This window comes from Bos grunniens, chromosome 11, assembly GCF_055505025.1.
Source record: "Bos grunniens cultivar Pamir isolate PY7600 chromosome 11, Bosgru_T2T1.0, whole genome shotgun sequence".
Taxonomy (NCBI): Eukaryota; Metazoa; Chordata; class Mammalia; order Artiodactyla; family Bovidae; genus Bos; species Bos grunniens.
Window position 1 is genome coordinate 32621087 of NC_141175.1, and position 21517 is coordinate 32642603.

The window sequence follows — 21517 nt, forward strand, 5'->3', positions numbered from 1 at the left end:
ATGAGTGCTCATATATCCAATATTAGGTTTATCAAGCTTTTCATTTTCACAAGTTGATAGTTGTTTAAAATAGTATCTTTCTGCTTTAACATGCTTTTTTTCCACTTATAGGTAAGGCAAAGAATCTTTTCAAAATTTTATTGGTTGCATTTGCCACTTTTTTCTCTCTATAAATGGCATGTTCCTATTTTCCCAATTCTTATTAGGTTGTTATCCTTTCTTCTTCCTGATTTTAATATATTTTTGTATAGCTAGGAAAATTGTCCTTGACATGTGTTGCAAATACAAATCTTTACCAGGTTATATCTATTAATTTTATTTAAAGAAAAGTTTTTTGTCATGAGTAATTAAAAAATTTTATAAAGTCAATTTTGTTCTTATTTTTCTTGGCTTCTATATATTGCTTTGAAATTACTTTCCCATATCCAAGATAATATACTGACCTTGTGAATTATCCTAATACTTTAATAGTTCCATTAACAATCTAGAATTTACTGGGCCTAAATTTTAGGCAGAAAATCCAGTTTTTCTTTTTCCTTCATAGAGCCAGCCAGTTTTCTAAGACTATTTATTAAATAATCCATCTATTCTAAGATACAGAGCTTCCCTCGTAACTCAGTCGGTAGAGTCTACCTGCAATGCAAGAGACCTGGGTTTGATTCCTGGCTGGGGAAGACACCCTGGAGAAGGAAATGGCAACCGACTCCAGTATCCTTGCCTGGACAATCTCACTGATAGAGGAGTCTGGCAGGCTATAGTCTATTGGTTGGCAAGAGTCAGACATGACTGAGCGACTAAGTACACATATTCTAAGAAATCAAATGTCATCATCATCATATACTTAACATCATCAGACACTAAATTCTATTTCTACACAGGCCTAAGCATGATTGCTCACTTTTGTTCCATTGTTTGTCAGTGTACTCCCGAACAGGTACAAGTAGTTTATTATTACAGTTCTACTACATCTGTAAACATCTGGTAGGGATATCTCACTACAGTTTCTCCTTTAGAATTCTCCTTGCTATGCTCATATTTATTTTCTAGAGAAAAAAAAAGAGCCTTTTTTTTTAATGTCTCCTCTTAAATTTGGGGGGGGGGGATTATTATTGGGATTGTACTTAATTTATACATTAATTTAGAAGAGAACTCATGGCTCTCCAATGTTGAGTCTTACCAGTCACTAGCTGTATGTAGCAGAAGAGATAAACATGATGATAGCTGTCATTGTTGGGTACTGTATGCCAAGACTATTGGATGAGCTTGTTTCAATAATCAAAATAACCTTATGTGGTACCATTATCTTTGTTTCATAGATGAGAAAATTGAGGCTTACAGAGGTTAAGCAACTTATCTAAGGCCACAAAAAACAAATGCGCTGAGATTTTAATCTGTGCAATATGATTTGAGTCTACACTTTGAATCATAGTAAATAAAAACGAGGTATGCCTTTTCACTTATACAGCTGTCCTCAAGTGACTTTTTAGCTTTCTTCTTTTAGGCCATACAAATTAACTATTAATTCCTAGGTAAAATTAGTTGCTATTAATATTTTAAATGGAACCTCTCCTTTTATTATGCAGTTGACCCTTGAACACGCAGGGGCTAATCTGTGTATAATTTATAGTCAGGCCCTCTGGATTTGCAGTTTCTCCACATCCACAGATTTAACCAACCACAGACCTTTTCGTTTTGTAGTTACTGCTGAAGAATATCTATCTATAAGTGGACCCATGCAGTTCAACATTAACTTTGAAATTATCCACCTTACAGAATTCTCTTATTGGCCCTAATAGGTTTTTAGTTAATACTACAATCATATTATTGGCAAAAAAAATTTTTTTTTGTCCACACAGAGCCATGTAGCTCTATCTTTATTTTAATATACTTACTTCCCAGAGGGCTTCCCTGATAGCTCAGTTGGTAAAGAATCCACCTGCAATGCAGAGACCCCAGTTCAATTCCTGGGTCTGGAAGATCCGCTGGAGAAGGGATAGACTACCCACTCCAGTATTCTTGGGCTTCCCTTGTGGCTCAGCTGGTAACGAATCTGCCTACAGTGCAGGAGACCTGGGTTGGGAAAATCCCCTGGAGAAGGGAAAGGCTACCCACTCCAGTATTCTGGCCTGGAGAATGCCATGGACTGTATAGTCCATGGGATCACAAAGAGTCGGACACAACTGAGCGACTTTCACTTTCACTTTACTTCCCAGAAGTATTTTGAGAGGAAATTGTGGTTCATTTAGGTTTTGACATTTTTTGGTTCTGGAGTTCGTTTATTTTTCACCTTTTGTGTCCATACTCTCTTTTTATTCTTTATCTTTGTTCACAGCACTGTGTAGTTTTATTGGCAAGTATTTTTAACTTCAATATGTTCATTCCAATATTTATATTTCCCCACATCTAACTGAATCAATTTTGCATGCCTTAGTAATAGTACATTACTCTTTCGATGTGCTACTAGATAAATTTGGAATATTTATGACCACTGTCTAAGTGAGATTAGTCTACAATTTTCTTTGTATTTCTTTCAAAGGTTTAGCACCATTCTTTTTTATGATTTCACATCTTCTTCTACTATGCTTTGGAACAGTTTAACCAGCATCAAAATAATCTTAACCTTTAAGATTAAAATAATTCACCTATGAAATTGTTTGGACTCAGTGCTTGTTGACACTCAATTTCTTCTTCCACAACTATTGTCTATTTAGATTCTCTCTCCTCTGAAGTCACCTTATTAATTTATATTTTCCTAGTAAATCACTTGGATTTATTTTAAATGGTACTGAGTTATTCCCGTACTTGCATAAGAACTATAATAATTTTGTCTCACTTAAAAAGAAAAACATGAGCAAACATGTAAATCCACCTTACTGGAGAACACTAACAGCCAGGATAAATTAAATGTATAAAACCTGGAGAAAATCACTGGTATAAAGTTTTTTAGTCAGGCCATGGGTTTTGGGGGAAAAAAAAAACCTTTAATTAGGACTTTATAAGTAGTGAAGTACTTCTAGGATGTTCATACCCAAAGAACTGTTAAGTAAAAGAGAAATAAATCTGACACTATTGGCCACCTGATGCAAAGAGCTGACTCATTTGAAAAGACCCTGATGCTGGGAAAGATTGAAGGCGGGAGGAGAAGGGGACGATAGATGATGAGATAGTTGGATGGCATCACTGACTCAATGGACATGAGTTTGGGTAAACTCTGGGAGTTGGTGATGGACAGGGAGGCCTGGCGTGCTGCAGTTCATGGGGCTGCAAAGAATCGGACACAACTGAGTGACTGAACTGAACTGACTATGAGCTATTTTAAAAAATCTATCTTGCTACAAGGTGCAGAATGGTTGTCAGTTAGATAGTATATGCATTAAATATATATGAACTATAATTGGGGAAAAAAAAAACAACTGTGCAATGCTCTTAAGTGTTACTACTTGAGAGTCTAATCTCTAAAAATAGGCTAAATGTCAAAGTAGAAGATGACACTCAAACATTTAATGAGTACTTACTATGAGGTGGGCACTGTGTCAGAGACACAGAAATGGTGAAGACATGGTCCCTTGGTTCAAAAAACTTATTCCCTTAGCCCCTAGTTCCAACATGACACACTTGTAATAAATTCACAGTTATATATTAAAACGTCAAATTGCTTCATTAGCTAGCAAAGATAAAGTATTGGAAAATTGATTATTGATTGAAATTGACACTTGATTAAAACAAATACATATAATTTTTAAATTGCTATCAGTTTTCTAAACTAATTTTAAATCTTGGCTTTCTCAAACTTGATATTATCTCCCTTACTTAAGGCTCTTAAGTACAGACAGAAGCTTAAAGAGTCTCTGTAAAAAGGGTCAAAAAAAGGCAAAAAGAAGTTCCTTTTCTATACTGTTTAATAAAGCTTTAATACAAGAAATAGTATTAAAATTTCAGAAAAAAATGAAGTATCATGGAAAAACTGATCTCATTTTAAAAAACCAAAAGGATCCTTTGCCTTAATATAAGAATGTTAACAACCAACAAAAAGTTAATATTTATATTACTGTTCTTTGAAAAAAATTTATCTATCAAACACTATTGTGATATAAATAATAAGAAAGTTGGAAGTACTCTGATATAGTGCAAACCTACCTGTGCACATGATTCTTCAGGTGTTTTGGCACTAACTGAATAAAGTGCTGGGAGATCTAGTCTATGCACAGAGAATTTTTCTAGAGTGTGCAAAAGTGCTGGAGCAAGATGAGAAGTTTGACCTGAGCCTCGTTCTCCAGATAGCAATAACCTTGGCCTGTAAGAGGTTGGCTGATGATATGGTGACCTGCAATACACATAAGATATAATTATTATTTCAAAACCATGCACTCTGAAGATCAAGATGAAATATTAGGTAAATATTTACATAAAAGAATGTAACACCAAATTAACAGAGCTTTTTCTTCTCTCTCACTTTTTAAGTATAGTGAATCATTTTTTCATTAATTACAGTTTTAAAATATTGATCTCTCTGATCACATTAACAACAAAGACATAAAAGTATAAAAATCCATTCTGAAAGAAAGTCAGAATACCTGGGCATTCATCTTCTCATACCACATATATTAACTTGGAAAATGCTTCAGATACTAAGTATGATCTAGTTTATTAATTATCCAAGGTCAAATGTTAAGAATTCCACTTCTCCAACAAAGATATACATCTAAAGATTATTCCAAATGTAGGGCTTTCTTTATTAATGGTTTCTTTCTTTATTAATGGTAGACTACATACATATTTTGCAATTTTTAAAGTAGAAAAAAAAAAAAGTAGGACTTCTTTAGTGGCAGCAATTTTGTTTCTAGGCCAATAAAAACTAACTGGTCTTAACTTAGTAGATAACATCTAAAGCCCTACACCAGAAAAGGCCAACTGAGGATAACATATTAAACCAAAATCAACTTGTATTTTCAAGATTCTACAGCACCACTAAAAAGATAAATGAAACAAGTTTATCTAATATCACTGTACATAATGCAGGAAATTCTAAGCAATGCAATAATAATAAAGCAAATTTTAAAATGGAACTAATGGAAAGAAATAGGACAAACACTGTTATTTGTAAAGAACATGATTATACACTAGAAAATCCAAGAGGATCAACTAATCACTGCCATAGCCTACCACCAAGAAAATGACTGAAGATGGAAATAGAAAAACTGATTTTCCTAAACACCATCAATAACCAATATAAAGAAGGAAAGAAGATTCTATTCGCAACTGTAAAAATACAAATGATAAACAACACTAAATATACAAATCATAAACAATAATAAAAAATCTATACAAGAGAGATGCAGAACTATTTGGAATACATCATGGACCTGAATACAGAAGTCAAATTTTCCTATGCATTTACACCTAGCTATTGTTAACTATAAGGCAAAGGCTACCCACTCCAGTATTCTGGCCTGGAGAATTCCATAACTGTATAGAATACAGTAGATTGTACAGAATACTCTACAGTGACTGTATAGTTCATGGGGTCACAAAGAGTCAGACATGACTGAGCAACTTTCATTTTCACTATTGTTAACTATGGTTAGTTTATGGTATTTTATTTTACAGATTTTTAAAAATGCAAATCAAAAATCCTAAAATAAAATTTGATGCAGGAGGGAGATTTAAAACATCCTTGCAACATTATTAAATAAATAATCATTATTAAATAAATAATCAAGTAAAAATATCAAGTGGAAAAGTGTGCAAGCTTCAATTTCAGAACATTTAAACCTATTTTAGTAACTAGAACTTCATACAGATTTCTTGTTTAATTTTCATAACAATTCTATGAAATACATAAGTCTCCTCTTACTAAATAGTAACGAACCCAAGGCTCAGAGAAGTTTGCTATAAGATTACACAACTCAGTGTCCATATAACTGCAAAGCCCAGGTTCTAAAACAGTACGTAAAGATGTGCCTTACTTTATACTGACACATATTACAGAACAGAATAACAGAATGTATAATACACCAGAGAAAAGAAACCCTGATCAGTGGAACTTAATAGCAGCCCAGAAAACAAATCACAGTAATTGAAAAAATTTTATATAAGATAATAAGCATAAAGATAAATGGAACAAAGATGAACCATAACACAAATATTGTTTTAAAATAGGAAGGATACAGATCTTCATTTCACAGAACAAAATGAATTCTAACATAGAAGCAAAAAAACAAAAGATTCATGTATTTTTAATTCATAAAAATCTAAAAACATTTGTTATTCAAAAATTATATCTGAACTACAATCAGACATCACCTCACACTGGTCAGAATGGCCATCATCAAAAAAGTCTACAAACAATAAATGCTGGGGAGGGTGTGGAAAAAAGGGAAGGCTCTTGCACTGCTGGTGGGAATGTAAATTGATACAGCCTCTATGGAAGATGGTATGGAGATTCCTTTAAAAACTAGGAATAAAACCACTATATGACCCAGCAATCCCACTCCTATGCATATACCTTGAGGAAACCAAAACTGAAAAAGACACATATATCCCATTGTTTATTGCAGCACTATTTACAATAGCTAGAACATAGATGCAACCTAGATGTCCATGGACAGATAAACGGATAAAGAAGTTGTGGTACATATACACAATGGACTATTAGTCATAAAAAGAAATGCATTTGAGTCAGTTCTGATGAGGTGGATGAACTTAGAATCTATTATACAGAGTGAAGTGAGTCAGAAAGAGAAAGATAAATATTGTATTCTAATGCATATATATGGAATCTAGAAAAGTGGTACTGAAGAATTTATGTACAGGGCAGCAGTGGAGAAACAGGCATAGAGAACAGACTTAGGGACTTCAGGAGAGGGGAGGAGAGGGTGAGATGTATGGAAAGAGTAACATGGAAACTTACATTACCACATGTAAAATGGATAGCCAACGGGAATTTGTTGTATAGCTCAGGAAACTCAAACAGGGGCTCTGTATCAATCTAGAGGGGTGGGATGGGGTGGGCGATGGGAGACTGATTCAAAAACGAAGGGATATATGTGTGCCTATGGCTGACCGATGTTGAGGTTTGACAGAAAACAACAAAATTCTGTAAAGCAATTATCCTTCAATAAATTTTAAAAAATTACAATCTGAACCAAACAGCAAACAATCAAATACGATAATTAAATTTGCCATTAACAGAACTGATTTTAACGCATAAAGAGCTTATATGCACAGTATTTTAACCAAAACTACCTTCTTATACAAAGGATGTAAACAATTCAAAAAGAAAATAGAAAGAAGTAACTTTTTAAAAATGATCATTCATTTAACAATTTTTGACTACTTCCTATGTTGAATGCCTTGGCCCAAAGTATCCACCAATACACTGTTACTACAGAGCTCATGACTCAGTGTATTTATTGGAAAAAGGAAATAAATTAATAAGCAACAACCTTTGAGTACATGGTGCTATTAGAGACTCACAGATAACTTTCCTGAAAAAGCGTTACGGAAGCACAAAAATCCAACAGATCAAAGGCAGAAAGCATGAATTTCAAGAAATACAAACAGGATGTACAAAGGAACAGAGGCCAAAAAAATCTCTTGCCCTTTGGGGTAGTGGATATAGTTCATTACAGCCAGCTTCTTTCAAGGTTTTAGGATAATGTAGGGGTAAAGATCAGAGAAGGCAATGGCACCCTACTCCAGTACTCTTGCCTGGAAAATCCCATGGACGGCGGAGCCTGGAAGGCTGAAGTCTGTGGGGTCACAAAGAGTCTGACACAACTGAGCGACTTCATTTTCACTTTTCACTTTCATGCATTGGAGAAGGAAATGGCAACCCACTCCAGTACTCTTGCCTGGAGAATCCCAGGGACGGGGGAGCCTGATGGGCTGCCGTCTATGGGGTCACACAGAGTCGGACATGACTGAAGCGACTTAGCAGCAGCAGCAGCAGCAAACAGTAGGAAAGATGACCAGTTAGAGGTATGCTATATGATAACTCAGGCATGAGATGTTAATAACAGTGTAGACAAGAATACTAGCAGAGGAGGTAGAAGGAAGAGCTTGAGATTAGACTTATTTAGTAAGAAAAATCTGTAGGACTGGGTCATTTACTGGATATAGAAGGGAAGAAAGAGAAAGAGTTGAGAATGGTGTCCAATTTCAGTCAGGACAACGGAATGGATAGTAGCTCAGAGGACTGATGGGAAGAGAAGGAGAGACACAAGCAAGCACACACTGAAAGATCTGTGACACAATGTAGGGTGACAAGCAGCTGGACAAAGCTTAAAACCCAGAAGTGATGGAGGCTTGAGAAAGATCTGATAGTTACTATCAAAGGTGACAAATAATGAAAATATTCAGAAACATCATTTATCTATTAGATTGGTAAACTGAAGATTATAATACTCTTGTTAGTAAGTAGATGGTGGGAAAATTGGTATTCTCATGAATAGTGAGAATGGAAAAAAGCACAACTTTCCAAAATTAAATATGGCAAATATATGCCAAAATGTAATATATCCAAGGATATTCTATAATGCATTCTACTCCCAAAGATTCCCTTATCTCTGAGTGCTCTCTACATTTTTTCCCACAGTAGTTATCTTCTAACATTTCATCTAGCATGCTGACTGTTTTACTGTCTGTTTACATCTGAAATGAAAGTTGAATAAGGGCAGGCATCTTAACATGGATCCAATTACCTAGAGCAACATCTGGCACACAATAAGCACTTGACAAAAGATCCGCAGGAGTGAAAGACTACATGAAAGAATGAATGGTTCATATACATAAAAAGGTATTATTTTCATCTATCTAGTTGGTAAAGATTTTAAAAGACAAACAGTGCTCAGAAATGAAAAGGGAATAGAAACATAACCCTTTCATACATTAGTGATGAAATATAAATTGGTACAACCTTTCTGGAAGGCAATTTAACAACCTCTATCAGATTTTTAAACATATATACACTTTGACCACAGCATCAGTTTTTAAAATCTTCCCTAAGGTCTGCATCAGAAAATGGTATAAAGATATATACTTAGAGAGATGTCTATCATAAATAAGTACTGTTTATAAAATAGGAAAAGTGGAAACTTCCATTTCTATCAATAAGGTTATTATAAACTGTGAAACATTTAAAAAATACTATGCAGTTACTGTTTTAAAATAATGACATTAGACATATATTGACATAAAATAAAATTCCTAACATAGTTAGGAGGGAAAGGCAAGTTACATTAAAAGTCTTATAGAAGAATATAAATTATATAAAGTAATATATGGGTCTGTCTATATGGATAGCAAGAATACCAAAGTGTGGTCACCAAAATGTTAACAAATATTACCTTCAGGTGCTTGGGCTTTAATTTTACTTTCTTCTTTAAGCTCTTTTTTACTTGAATTCTCTACAGAGTATATCATCTTTCTAATCAGAAAAAACAAGGCTATTTTCATTTGGAGAACCTCAGAAAGTTCTGTTTTTAATCCCTTTATGGTAATATACAGTAAGAAAGAAAACTTATTTTCCATCATAAGGGTTCTTTACCAGATCGATAGGCCTTAAATACTTTGACTTCTATTTCATCGTAAATATAAAGAAAAGATTTCAACAGTTTTAGGAAACTAATCCAGAAACAGAAACTCACCATCAATGCCTGAGCTAGCGTTACTGACACCAGCATTCAAGTCATGCTTTCTACTTGTCCAGCATCTTTTCTGTATTAATCTGGCATGCTAACACATGTTGCTCAAACAAAAAAGCCAAACCAAACCAAATCAACAAAAACAAAATACGTGTGCAACCCTTATTAAAGGCTTATACTTCTTGGAAAGTGTGAAAAATCATATTGTCCAACCTACGAATAAAAACCTATTAAGCTTAGAAATCAATTTGGAAACCACATAGTACAACAGAAGGAATATGATCCCAGGAAACAAACAGTACCAAGTCTGCCCCCTGCTAGCAGCATGATCATGGGCAATTTACTTAACTTCTTTGTACTTCAGTTTCCTCATCTATAAAATGATGATACCACAAATGCTAAATGACTGTTGAGAGGCCTATATGTATTACCATATATGAAGCCCCAGCTTTATACACCTACCACATGTCTAGTTTGTAATAAGCAACAAATGCTAACTCCTATACTCAAAAGGACAGCAACTGTCACCATTTTTTCTGTGAAGCATTTCTGGACTTCCCTATGCAAACCTGTTAGTTCTGTTTTCAAAACACCAGCCATATCCTAATGCTTGTCAACCGCAAGAACAAGAACTTTTCCAGAATAAGAACTATATCTTATTCATGTTTCCAGCACCTAGTACAGTGCCTGGCACAGGGTTTAAAAAAAAATGGCAGAATGAGTAAATAAACAAACTAATTTTATCAAAACATCTCTTTAAAAAGTTCATCCTAGGATACAGCTGTCTCACTACGAAATCAAAGTCAAATCAATGAATTGGAAAAGCTTATGCAAAAGAGCAATTTCTTCAGAAAGGCTAAATCAAACAAAATAAACCATGGCACTGATATACATTAAGTCAGGGACAGAATGTTCTTAATATAAAATTTAAAAACTTGTCTTTTGATAGTTTCTTGGCTTCTACTATGTATTTCAAATTCAAACAACTAAAACTGTTAAAACAAATAGCACACACACAGCTAACCAGGTGAAAGTCAGAAAAAAATGATCATTTGGTTTTCCCTTAATAAACAGATTTGTAAAATTACTAAAATAGTGTAAGAAAACTTCCCAGAGGGCATAAAAGAAAGGCTCTGCCAGTGGAATACAAAAGTTTCTAACAGGATAGTTTGCTGTTAAAGAGTAAATTAAAGTGATTTAGTCTCATTTTAAAAACTGAAAAACAAGGAAGGGTTATCAATGCAAATAATCAAATTAACATTTCACCAAAATCTACATGAGAGAAACTTCATTAATGTTGAAGACTTAAATTCATTCAAAATCTCTCTAAAGAAACATTACTTAAAAAAATACACACAATGTCTTCTAAAAGAAGTCCTATTAGACCTACCTGACTGGAGCATTATGGTTCTTCAACTATCCTGGTAATTATGTAAATGTAAGTGATGATGCTGTCACTATGTGAAAACTATTTAATCTCTTACTTTAAAATTACATTAGCACTAAAATTGTTTACCTATTGAAGTGTATAGCAAAAGCTGTTTTACTATAAGTAAAGGTAAATAGAAAAAACATAAAATCTAAATTAGAAAGTGTAAACTAATGAGGTTTTGGACAATCAGAAAGTTATTGATTTAATTACTAAGCAATTTCTAACTCAAAATCTCTTTATTACCCTAGAGTCCTAAATTATCATGTGAAACTTATTACAATCAAAATACTCTAGATCACAGTAAATATTTCATTTCTGTTCAGTTGAACTAAAAAGCAAGAATACTGGGGACATGGATTGACTTTCAAAAGATAACCCTTCCTTCTACCCTACTCAAAACAAAAAAAGAATCCCACAATCAGTTTAAGGAAAAATATCTTTAGGTGACCAATAAGCCAAATTACTACCACATAAAAACAAAAGCACAATATAAATTTTTCAGAATTATGTCCAAACAACAGAAAAAAAAAGTCCTCAAGTTATAACCATAAGTAAAAATATACTGCAATTCTAACCATAAAGTAGTAAAAGTCACTCTAAGTTGAAAAAAATTTGATATAAATTGCTTACATTGTAAAATGAAGATAAGGTTTATGTACAGCAGCAGCTGATGACTGTTTCTTTGGTGATCCTGAGTGACAACTTGTCTCGAAAATTGATAAAGCATTCTCATCTTCACTGTCATCTAAAATCAAAGTTTCTATATCTGTTTTAAAAAGAACACAAAGATTATGAGGCTTAAGAAATCATTTAATATTACTGACCTACCAAAGCTAAGGAAAACTGCTTAAAAGAACAAGTGGCAGTAACAAGTAATCTATCAAATAACACAAACTGACCAGGCAAATTGACAAACTACAGTATTTTGAGTAAGTTTACAAATGGAACCAATGTAATTCTTTCACCTTTACAGACTACTTAAGAATTATGAGATACATTTTTGGAGAATAACTAAAAGAAGTCTGGAAAAGAAATGGCACTCTCATAAAGTTCTCACCTAGTTACTAAGAATCTCTAAGGTAATTTTTACCAAAACCAGTACATTTAATATAAAATGGTTTAATTAATAGAGTCATTGAAGTATGGCCCAGTTCTTACAAAAGCAACAAGGAATAAATTGACCTTTATTTTTCTCACATGGCATACACACACATATTTCAAGGAAAATCTAGTGGAGAAGGCAATTGCACCCCACTCCAGTACTCTTGCCTGGAAAATCCCATGGACAGAGGATCATGGTGGGCTGCAGTCCATGGGGTCACTACGAGTCAGACACGACTGAGCGACTTCACTTTCACTTTTCACTTTCATGCATTGGAGAAGGAAATGGCAACCTGCTCCAGTGTTCTTGCCTGGAGAGTCCCAGGGACAGGGGAGCCTGGTAGGCTGCCGTCTATGAGGTCGCACAGAGTCGGACACGACTGAAGTGACTTAGCAGCAGCAGCAGTCTAGTTAAGAAGGGACTCAGGAATTTAGTGGCAAAAAAGCCAATCTTAGAAAACACACTCATTCAAATAACATTAGTCTCTTTATGGGTCTTAAGTTACTGCTCAATGAACAACTGGAACTAAAATTCCTATTGAGAGTGCCATACTTAAGTATTTACCTAGACTACAACCTAGAGTATTATAGCTGTAATTCATACATACTTAACAAAAGTGTCAATTCATTCAATAAAAAGCAATGCTACATGTATAGGAGAAATGGGAAGAAATTAAAATTGACAGAAATCATACCCTTTCCCAAAGAAAACAAGGAAAAAAAGAGGTACGCTTTCTAAAATGAGATCATGAATTGTGCTGGCAGACAGAGCACAGTTCAGTGGCTTTTAAAAGTCAAATATTTAACATGACTAATATTATAAACATTAATCAAATAATTAAGTACCATTTGATTGATAATTCATATACAAGGACACTTGCTAAGAAAAACATTAAAGACCAAAATAATCCAGAATAATATACCTAAATAACTAAAAAACATTATTAATAATCAAAGTGATTTCTTCCTTCCACTGGCATATGAAGAAAAAAAATGGATCTAAAGCATACTTAATACTTATGGGGAAAAAAGTGGTAAGAAAACATAGCTAATAATGTCATAACAAAATTCTCAAATGGAAATAAAGAAGTTATAATCTTTCAGAAGAGAAGGTAGATTTTTATGATTTTCTAAAGGCAACATAGATTTTTTTAATTAGGGAAAATATACAGATTCTCGATTATGAAAATCAGAGACAAGAAATGTACAGTTCATGACAGAGTAGCTGGCTCATATATAGTATCTATTCTCCTCATTTGACAAATTTAAGAAATCAAGTAATCAATGTGATATTTCATGAGAACCTACCCTAAAAAATAAAGTTTCTGAAAAATATATTTATAACAGCAAAATTCATTGATTACTCATGATTTCTAGTCTATATAACAGTTATAATGTTAACATAATTCACTAACAATTTTCTATACAGTGAAAACTACATGCTGAACAAAGAAAATTAAGACAATTTTTAAAAATTGCTGTCTTCAAAGTTCATGGGCTTTACTTTGATTAGCGTACAAACCTAAAATTTTCCTATAAATGAGTAGCATTTTCTGAAGTAGCTTTCTATTTTTTTCTCAAATCCAAACTACAGTCATGAGGCCAGAAATCAAGACCATTTATAATCAGGTTCTACTTTATTCCCTCACCAATAAACTGTGGAAAATTCTGAAAGAGAGGGGAATACCAGACCGCCTGACCTGCCTCTTCAGAAACCTATATGCAGGTCAGGAAGCAACAGTTAGAACTGGACATGGAACAACAGACTGGTTCCAAATAGGAAAAGGAGTATGTCAAGGCTGTATATTGTCATCCCGCTTATTTAACTTATATGCAGAGTACATTATGAGAAACGCTGGGCTGGAAGAAGCACAAGCTGGAATCAAGATTGCCAGGAGAAATATCAATAACCTCAGATATGCAGATGACACCACCCTTATGGCAGAGAGTGAAGAGGAACTAAAGAGCCTCTTGATGAAAGTGAAAGAGGAGAGTGAAAAAGTTGGCTTAAAGTTCAACATTCAGAAAATGAAGATCATGGCATCTGGTCCCATCACTACATGGGAAATAGATGGGGAAACAGTGGAAACAGTGTCAGACTTTATTTTTTGGGGCTCCAAAATCACTACAGATGGTGATTGCAGCCATGAAATTAAAAGACGCTTACTCCTTAGAAGAAAAGTTATGACCAACCTAGATAGCATATTGAAAAGCAGAGACATTACTTTGCCAACAAAGGTCCGTCTAGTCAAGGCTATTGTTTTTCCAGTAGTAATGTATGGATGCGTGAGTTGGACTGTGAAGAAAGCTGAGCACCGGAGAACTGATGTTTTTGAACTGTGGTGTTGGAGAAGACTCTTGAGAGTCCCTTGGACTGCAAGGAGATCCAACCAGTCCATTCTAAAGGAGATCAGTCCTGGGTGTTCTTTGGAAGGAATGATGCTAAAGCTGAAACTCCAGTACTTTGGCCACCTCATGCGAAGAGCTGACTCATTGGAAAAGACTCTGATGCTGGGAGGGATTGGGGGCAGGAGGAAAAGGGGACGACAGAGGATGAGATGGCTGGATGGCATCACCGACTCGATGGACGTGAGTTTGAGTGAACTCCAGGAGATGGTGATGGACAGGGAGGCCTGGCATGCTGCGATTCATGGGGTCACAGAGTCGGATGGAACTGAACTGAACTGAATAAACTACACTCCATTAGCACACACTATGGAGTGCTGTGCCAATAATAGCAATATGATGAGCTAAATCCAGAGGGACATTATTACAACATGGTTAAGAGCACTGCCTCTGGAGTTGGGCTCCCTGGATTTGAGCAAGACCTAGAACTTACTAAGTGACCCTATATAAGTGAATATCTTCATTTTTGATAGAGTAAGAGTACCTACCCCACAAGACTGTTATAAGGATTAATAAATGACAATTTATGTAAGCACTTTATAATAATAAGAGAAATGTAAACCAATACTATTACAGTCAACTTTCCTAAAGATGCTAACACTCCTATATTAAGATAGTCAGATAGTCCCAAGAGTGAACAAACAGAACAAGTATCCATTCATTATTCTTACAGACACTGAGTAGGCAACTACTGTATGCTAGGCATATGCTAGGCCTAGAATACAGTGGCAAATGAAATAGATACATCTCCTATATTCATGGCAAATATAAAAGAGTAACACACAAATACTTTTATAAGGATATTCAATTTATTTACTTATGCCCATACTTATCATTTTAACAATATGAAAAGAGAATTTATACTACCTTCTTTCTTATCACTCTGGCTAATCTCAGCATGAGGAAACACTTTTTGCAGGACGGCTAGGATGTTGTTGAAGCTTCTTTCCAGCAGTGGTTTTATGATGGGAGACAGTGCATGTCCCGAAGACATGACAGCACGCTGGGAAGCAGGCACAATATTCTGCATTGCATGATAAAAATCTTGGGCGTTGAGCACAATTGAGGAAACATCTAGCTGCAGTTTATGACTGCTAGCATAGATCTGGGGATAACGCCTCCGGAGGGCAATCAGGGCAGCTTCAGTGCACAGGGCCTTGATATCAGCTCCACAATAGCCTAATGCACAAAAGGAAAAGGATAACAAAGGTAAGTCCAGTTTTCCAAGTACCAGTTATATTTTGCAAATATGCACATCTTTATCCAAAAAACTAATACTAAATCAGTTATTATGGGCAATTTTACTAGCAAAATGAAAAATGACCCTTTAAAAACACCTAATAAAACCATTTATTCATTAACTAAAAATGCTTTGAATATGTTAACAAATACATAAACTAATGATATTAAAAGAAGTCATATATTTTTGTGCCAAAACCACTGATTATAATGTTCATCTTTCTTCAAGAAAGGTTTTAAGAAAAATAACATCATATCAATCCTTCATCAATATTCCTAATCATCAGTTTAGTCCTTAAGGCATTAGTTTTCCATAAGTTTTTCTAATATTACTTATTTCAAACATATATAATGGAGCAGTACAAAGTAGTATACATAAGCAGAAACTTCGAAATCAGAGCTATTCTACTACCAACTCTGAGTGCAAGGTAGAAGCGGGTTAATATCTAAGTATCCCCAAAACTATAAAGTTGTAAGCATCTCTGATAATTCCAAAGGTATTAAAAGGAATGAGAATTCTTCCATTTTTCACATTAATTTCCTTTTTATATTTACTTTTAAAGCGATTGATAATCTAGTTCAAAGGGCTACAGAGACATGAGGCATCATCCATCATTAAGTTAAATAACTGATCGAGCTGCCAGTAAAGTCAGTCATTTCATTCATTTGAGCAACAAATACATAGAAAAATATATGAACTGTTCGGTCTTTAACACAAAACAAAGGAGAAAAACTCAAACTAGTCACGGTTGGTTTTTTACATTACCGATCAAATCTACATTTGGCCACCTTTGTCAATTATGCCAGCAGGGGGAACCACTCAAACTAGTTACAGAACATTAGTCCCTAAGCTCTTCCAGGAATGTTATCAGATTTATTTCATTTTATATCTTACAATGACCTTGTAGAACACTTAAATACTGAAATTAAAATGGTGATTAGACAGGAAAACTACAAGCAGAGAAGAAATACTCCCAGATTAACTGGCAGAAAAAGAACATTAAGGAACAAAACCATATAAATCAAACTGACTCACACATCTATAATAAACTATATCCCTATTATCAGTAAAGATCACCTTAATCAAGTCCTACACGCAACAGAAAACTCCTTACCCTGCTCTCCTTTTTCCACAGTACTTATCACCTTATCATTTACCTAATATTTTTATTATGTGCCTTCCCCAACTAGAAAATGACCTCTAGATTATTTGTCTTGTTCACTAACTGTTTATCTATCTCAAATACCAAGAACAATGTCTGGCCTGGCATTCAATAGATACCCAATAATTTCCTGAGTGAAAGAATGCATGAAAAGAGAAAAGAGTAACAGCAACGTTATAATCTGGAAACATAAAACCGTTAAGTTACCATGTATTACAGGAAAGGGGGAACAATGAATCATATCTACTAGGCTTCTTTTTTTTTCCCAAGAAATTTAAGCTCTTTTATTATTAAACCAACTTACTGGGACTAAAAATTTCAACTAAAATTATTAAGTATTCTATTTTTAAAAGGAACATTTATTAAGAGGTAGGGGAAAACTTACTATGTCCTATGACAATTTAATTCAGAAAAGGATAAGCAGATGAAGCTTGGACACTGTCCCATATCAGCAATCAATTTCCCAAAAATTCCTCAGAAAAAAACAAGTTTACCACTCAGTTCAGTTCAGTCGCTCAGTAGTGTGGTTGCAACCCCATGGACTGCAGCACACCAGGCTTCCCTGTCCTTTACCAACTCCTGGAGCTTGCTCAAACTCATATCCATTGAGTCGGTGATGCCTTCCAACCATGTCATCCTCTATCGTCCTCTTCTCCTCCAGCTTTCAATCTTTCTCAGCATCAGGGTCTTTTCCAATGAGGCAGTTCTTTACATCAGGTGGCCAAAGTATTGGAGCTTCAGCTTCAGCATCAATCCTTCCAATGAATATCCAATTCCTTTAAGATTGATTGGTTTGATCTCCTAGTAGTCCAAGGGACTCTCAAGAGTCTTCTCCAGCACCACAGTTCAAAAGCATCAATTCTTTGGCACTCAGCTTTCTTTATGGTCCAACTCTCATATCCATACATGATTACTGGATAAACTATAGCTTTGACTATATGAACCTTTGTAAGCAAAGTAATATCTCTGCTTTTTAATATGCTGTTTAGGTTGGTCATAGCTTTTCTTTCAAGGAGCAAGTGTCTTTTAATTTCATAGCTGCAGTCACCAAGTGCAGTGATTTTGGAGCCTAAGAAAATAAAGTCTGTCACGGTTTCCATTGTTTCCCCATCTATTTGCCATGAAGTGATAGGACCAGATGCCATGATCTTTGGGTTTTGAATGTTGAGTTGTAAGCCAGTTTTTTCACTTTCCTCTTTCACTTTCACCAAGAGGCTCTTTAGTTCCTCTTCACTTTCTGCCATAAGGGTGGTGTCATCTGTATATCTGAGGTTATTGATATTTCTCCCGGCAATCTTGATTCTATCTTGTACTTCCTCCAGCCCAGCGTTTCTCACGATGTACTCTGCATATAAGTTAAATAAGCAGGGTGACAATATATTAGCCTTGATGTACTCCTTTCCCAGTTTGGAACCAGTCTGTTGTTCCATGTCCAGTTCTAACTGCTGCCTCTTGACCTGCATATAGGTTTCTCAGGAGGCAGGTAAGGTGGTCTATTCCCATCTCTTGAAGAATTTTCCACACTTTGTTGTGATCCACACAGTCAAAGACTTCAGTGTAGTTAATGAAGCAGAAATAGATGTTTTTCTGGAATTCTCTTGCTTTTTCTATGATCCAGTGGATGTTGGCAATTTGATCTCTGGTTCCTTTGATCTCTGCCTTTTCTAAATCCAGCTTGAACATCTGGAAGTTCATGGTTCACGTACTGTTGAAGCCTCACTTGGAGAATTTTGAGCATTACTTTACTAGCCTGTGAGATGAGTGCAATTGTGTGGTAGTTTGAGCATTCTTTGGCATTCCCTTTCTTTGAGATTGGAATGAAAACTGACCTTTTCCAGTCCTGTGGCCACTGCTGAGTTTTCCAAATTTGCTGGCATATTGAGTGCAGCACTTTCACAGCATCATCTGTTAGGATTTGATATAGCTCAGCTGGAATTCCACAACCTCCACTACCTTTGTTCATAGTGATACTTTCTAAGGCATCACTTGACTTTGCACTCCAGGATATCTGGCTGTAGGTGAGTGATCACACCATCACTCTCTCATTTTATTTTCTACTTCTTAAGGAATGAACATCCCCCCCCCCAAAAAAAAAACTATCTTTTCCTGTTCCATACATATCTGTGACATTAATTCCACAAAGTAACTGTAGAACACTAGCTCAGATATAAATTAATCAAACAATCCATTTCAGAGGAAGTAAAGAATAAACTACCACCTTCAAAAAAATATAAACCACACTCCTTTTACTTCTTTAAAAGTATATACAGTTACTGAACATCCTATATGATTCAATTTTTAAGTGCTAAAAGTCTAAGTTAAAAAGGAAAAAAAATGCTCAAAAACAATGCGGAACAGAAAAAAGTCACTAAAAGTTATTTTATACAGTAAATGTTGCCCATAACATTTGTGTTTGACATAATATGTTAATAATATAATTAGCAATCTACTGTTCATTTTTTCTTAACTTATTAAAGATAACTTTAGAGTTTATCAACTATAATAGATTCCATTTAAAGAAGTAAATTTTCTTCCCTAAATTATATGGAAGTTTTTATATTGACACATTTTATTAACAATACCAAAAATCACATTTGTTAATATCACTGCACTATAGTCTTATCACTATAGTCTTTTAAGTGTTAGCAAGCTGTCAGCTCACAGTGACAAATATAAGTCATACAGCACCCTTTGAGAACTGCTGTGTGGCTTATTATCCATTTTGTTAAAAAAAAATTCTAATTTTTTCCTTGAAAGTTTGAATTTCATCATTAGTAATAAAGTTTTACTTGAAAAAAATAAATTTTCACATGGATTATCATGACCAATAGACTATAAATTACAGGATTTATCTTTGTTATATTTGTTCATGAATGAGAATTACTAGTTTATATCTGTGGTTGTCAACCTTGACTAGCCTTCTGAATAAACAATGAAAATGAATCAAAAATAGGTTACCAACAAACGTAGTGAATCAGAATCACTAAGTGGTGGTTTAATATCATAAATGTGTATTTTGAGAAAACTACCAGTCAATCTGATAAACAAAAAATTGAGAACTACTGAGTTAATAATGTATTTTCCTTTTGTTTAGTCACTAAGTCAGGTCTGATTCTTTTGCAACCCCACGGACTGTAGCAATACTTTATACACTTCCCTTACTAGACTCTAAAACAGGATTAAAGGTGTATCATAACTAGGCTAAATAGGTTATATCAAGTGTGATCACATGTCCTGGTTTAGGCCGCTTGCCTAAACAGCGTTTTTTTTTCACTCTCAAAGGGTCCTGGTTTAGAAAATAGATGTATGACTATTCTAGAAATACTGAAATATAGCCTCTTTTGAGAGTTAGAAGTTGATATTAGAGAAAATATCAATATCCCTTCCGTAAGAATTCCATAACTATACCAGTTCTACCATTACAATTCTAATAGTCTGATAAACACACATATCATAGACACACACAAAAAAAGCATTTTGAGTACTGTTAGGATGGAGATTTGTCTGACAGACTGAAAGTATAAACTATTCAAAGAGGCTATAAACTAGGAAAGGCAATAAAATTTTATGAAGCTACTTTTTCAGTAAAATACCAAACAGTGAAGGTTCACAAGCTAAGATGCCTCATTGACGGATACCCTTTCATTGCTTAAACCTTCTTAGTGAAAATGAATAGACAAATATGATTAGATAGAAGATCTTCATTAACTTTAAGCTCCTACTATTTATGCACATGTTCTGGATACCAAAATTACTTGAAGACTACTAAAAATCACACCTATGAAGCATGCAAACCTCCAAGTACTTGGGAATTCATTTCAAGATAAAAGTTACCAAATCCATAACCTCTAAGAAAAAGTCAACTGTTTTCGGTTCTTCATCAAAAACCTGCTTACTCTTTTGCTAGGCATAAATTTCACTCTATTGAACCCATACATGTTAAAACATCTTTGGGATACATAAATGGTAACTTCATAATGAATTTAAAGTGTATTGCTATTTCATTCCTGTTTGAAGACTTGCATTTGATTTTTTTTTTAATGTGAATTGGTTTCTTAAATGAAATAAATGTCACAAACAAAATCAGAAGTCAGTTAATTATAATTAATTATATTTTTATGTCACTCTCCAGGAAGAAAATAGTATATATATATATATAAGCAGATTCTAAACCAGCAACGCCACCCCCAAAAAAGGCAAGAGAAGTTTTTCAGTCCTATAACAAAGTATGTCTTAAAATTTTTTTAACTTAAGAAACTGACTAAAAGCTAAAATAAATAACCTGGTAAAATGAGAAGTAGTGGCCTTTGGAAATTAAAAAGAAAACTGAGAATCTAATATTTAGGATGACGAATTAGAGTATATAATATTTCAGATGGTAGATAGGGTAATAAAAAATAATTTTTAGATTACTCAGGGAATTTCCAAGATTATCTGAAGACTTCTGCTTATTTCAGTTAAGGATCATTCTGTGACAAAGTCACAGACCAATCAACAAAGACTTTCCATTCTGATCTGTACTCTAACACAAT

The 21517-nt window shown here is 34.4% G+C and overlaps 1 protein-coding gene across 23 annotated transcripts in view; it reads right to left on the reverse strand.

Annotated features, from left to right (window-relative positions):
* ATAD2B (ATPase family AAA domain containing 2B) overlaps positions 1-21517 on the reverse strand; it is a 150068-nt gene that overhangs the window by 73997 nt on the left and 54554 nt on the right. For 21 of the 23 annotated variants that reach the window (XR_015136486.1, XR_015136499.1, XR_015136485.1 and 18 more), the window contains 3 exons: positions 15451-15762; positions 11707-11842; positions 4138-4324 (listed from right to left, as the gene is read on the reverse strand). Coding sequence is in view for 8 of the 23 variants with exons in the window: in XM_086325706.1 (XP_086181832.1) it covers positions 4138-4324; positions 11707-11842; positions 15451-15762 (635 nt within the window). In the remaining 15 variants the exon portion in view is untranslated. Of the gene's footprint in view, positions 1-3515; positions 3665-4137; positions 4325-11706; positions 11843-15450; positions 15763-21517 lie in introns of all 23 variants that reach the window. The other 2 variants (XR_015136492.1, XR_015136493.1) reach the window with 1 other exon arrangement.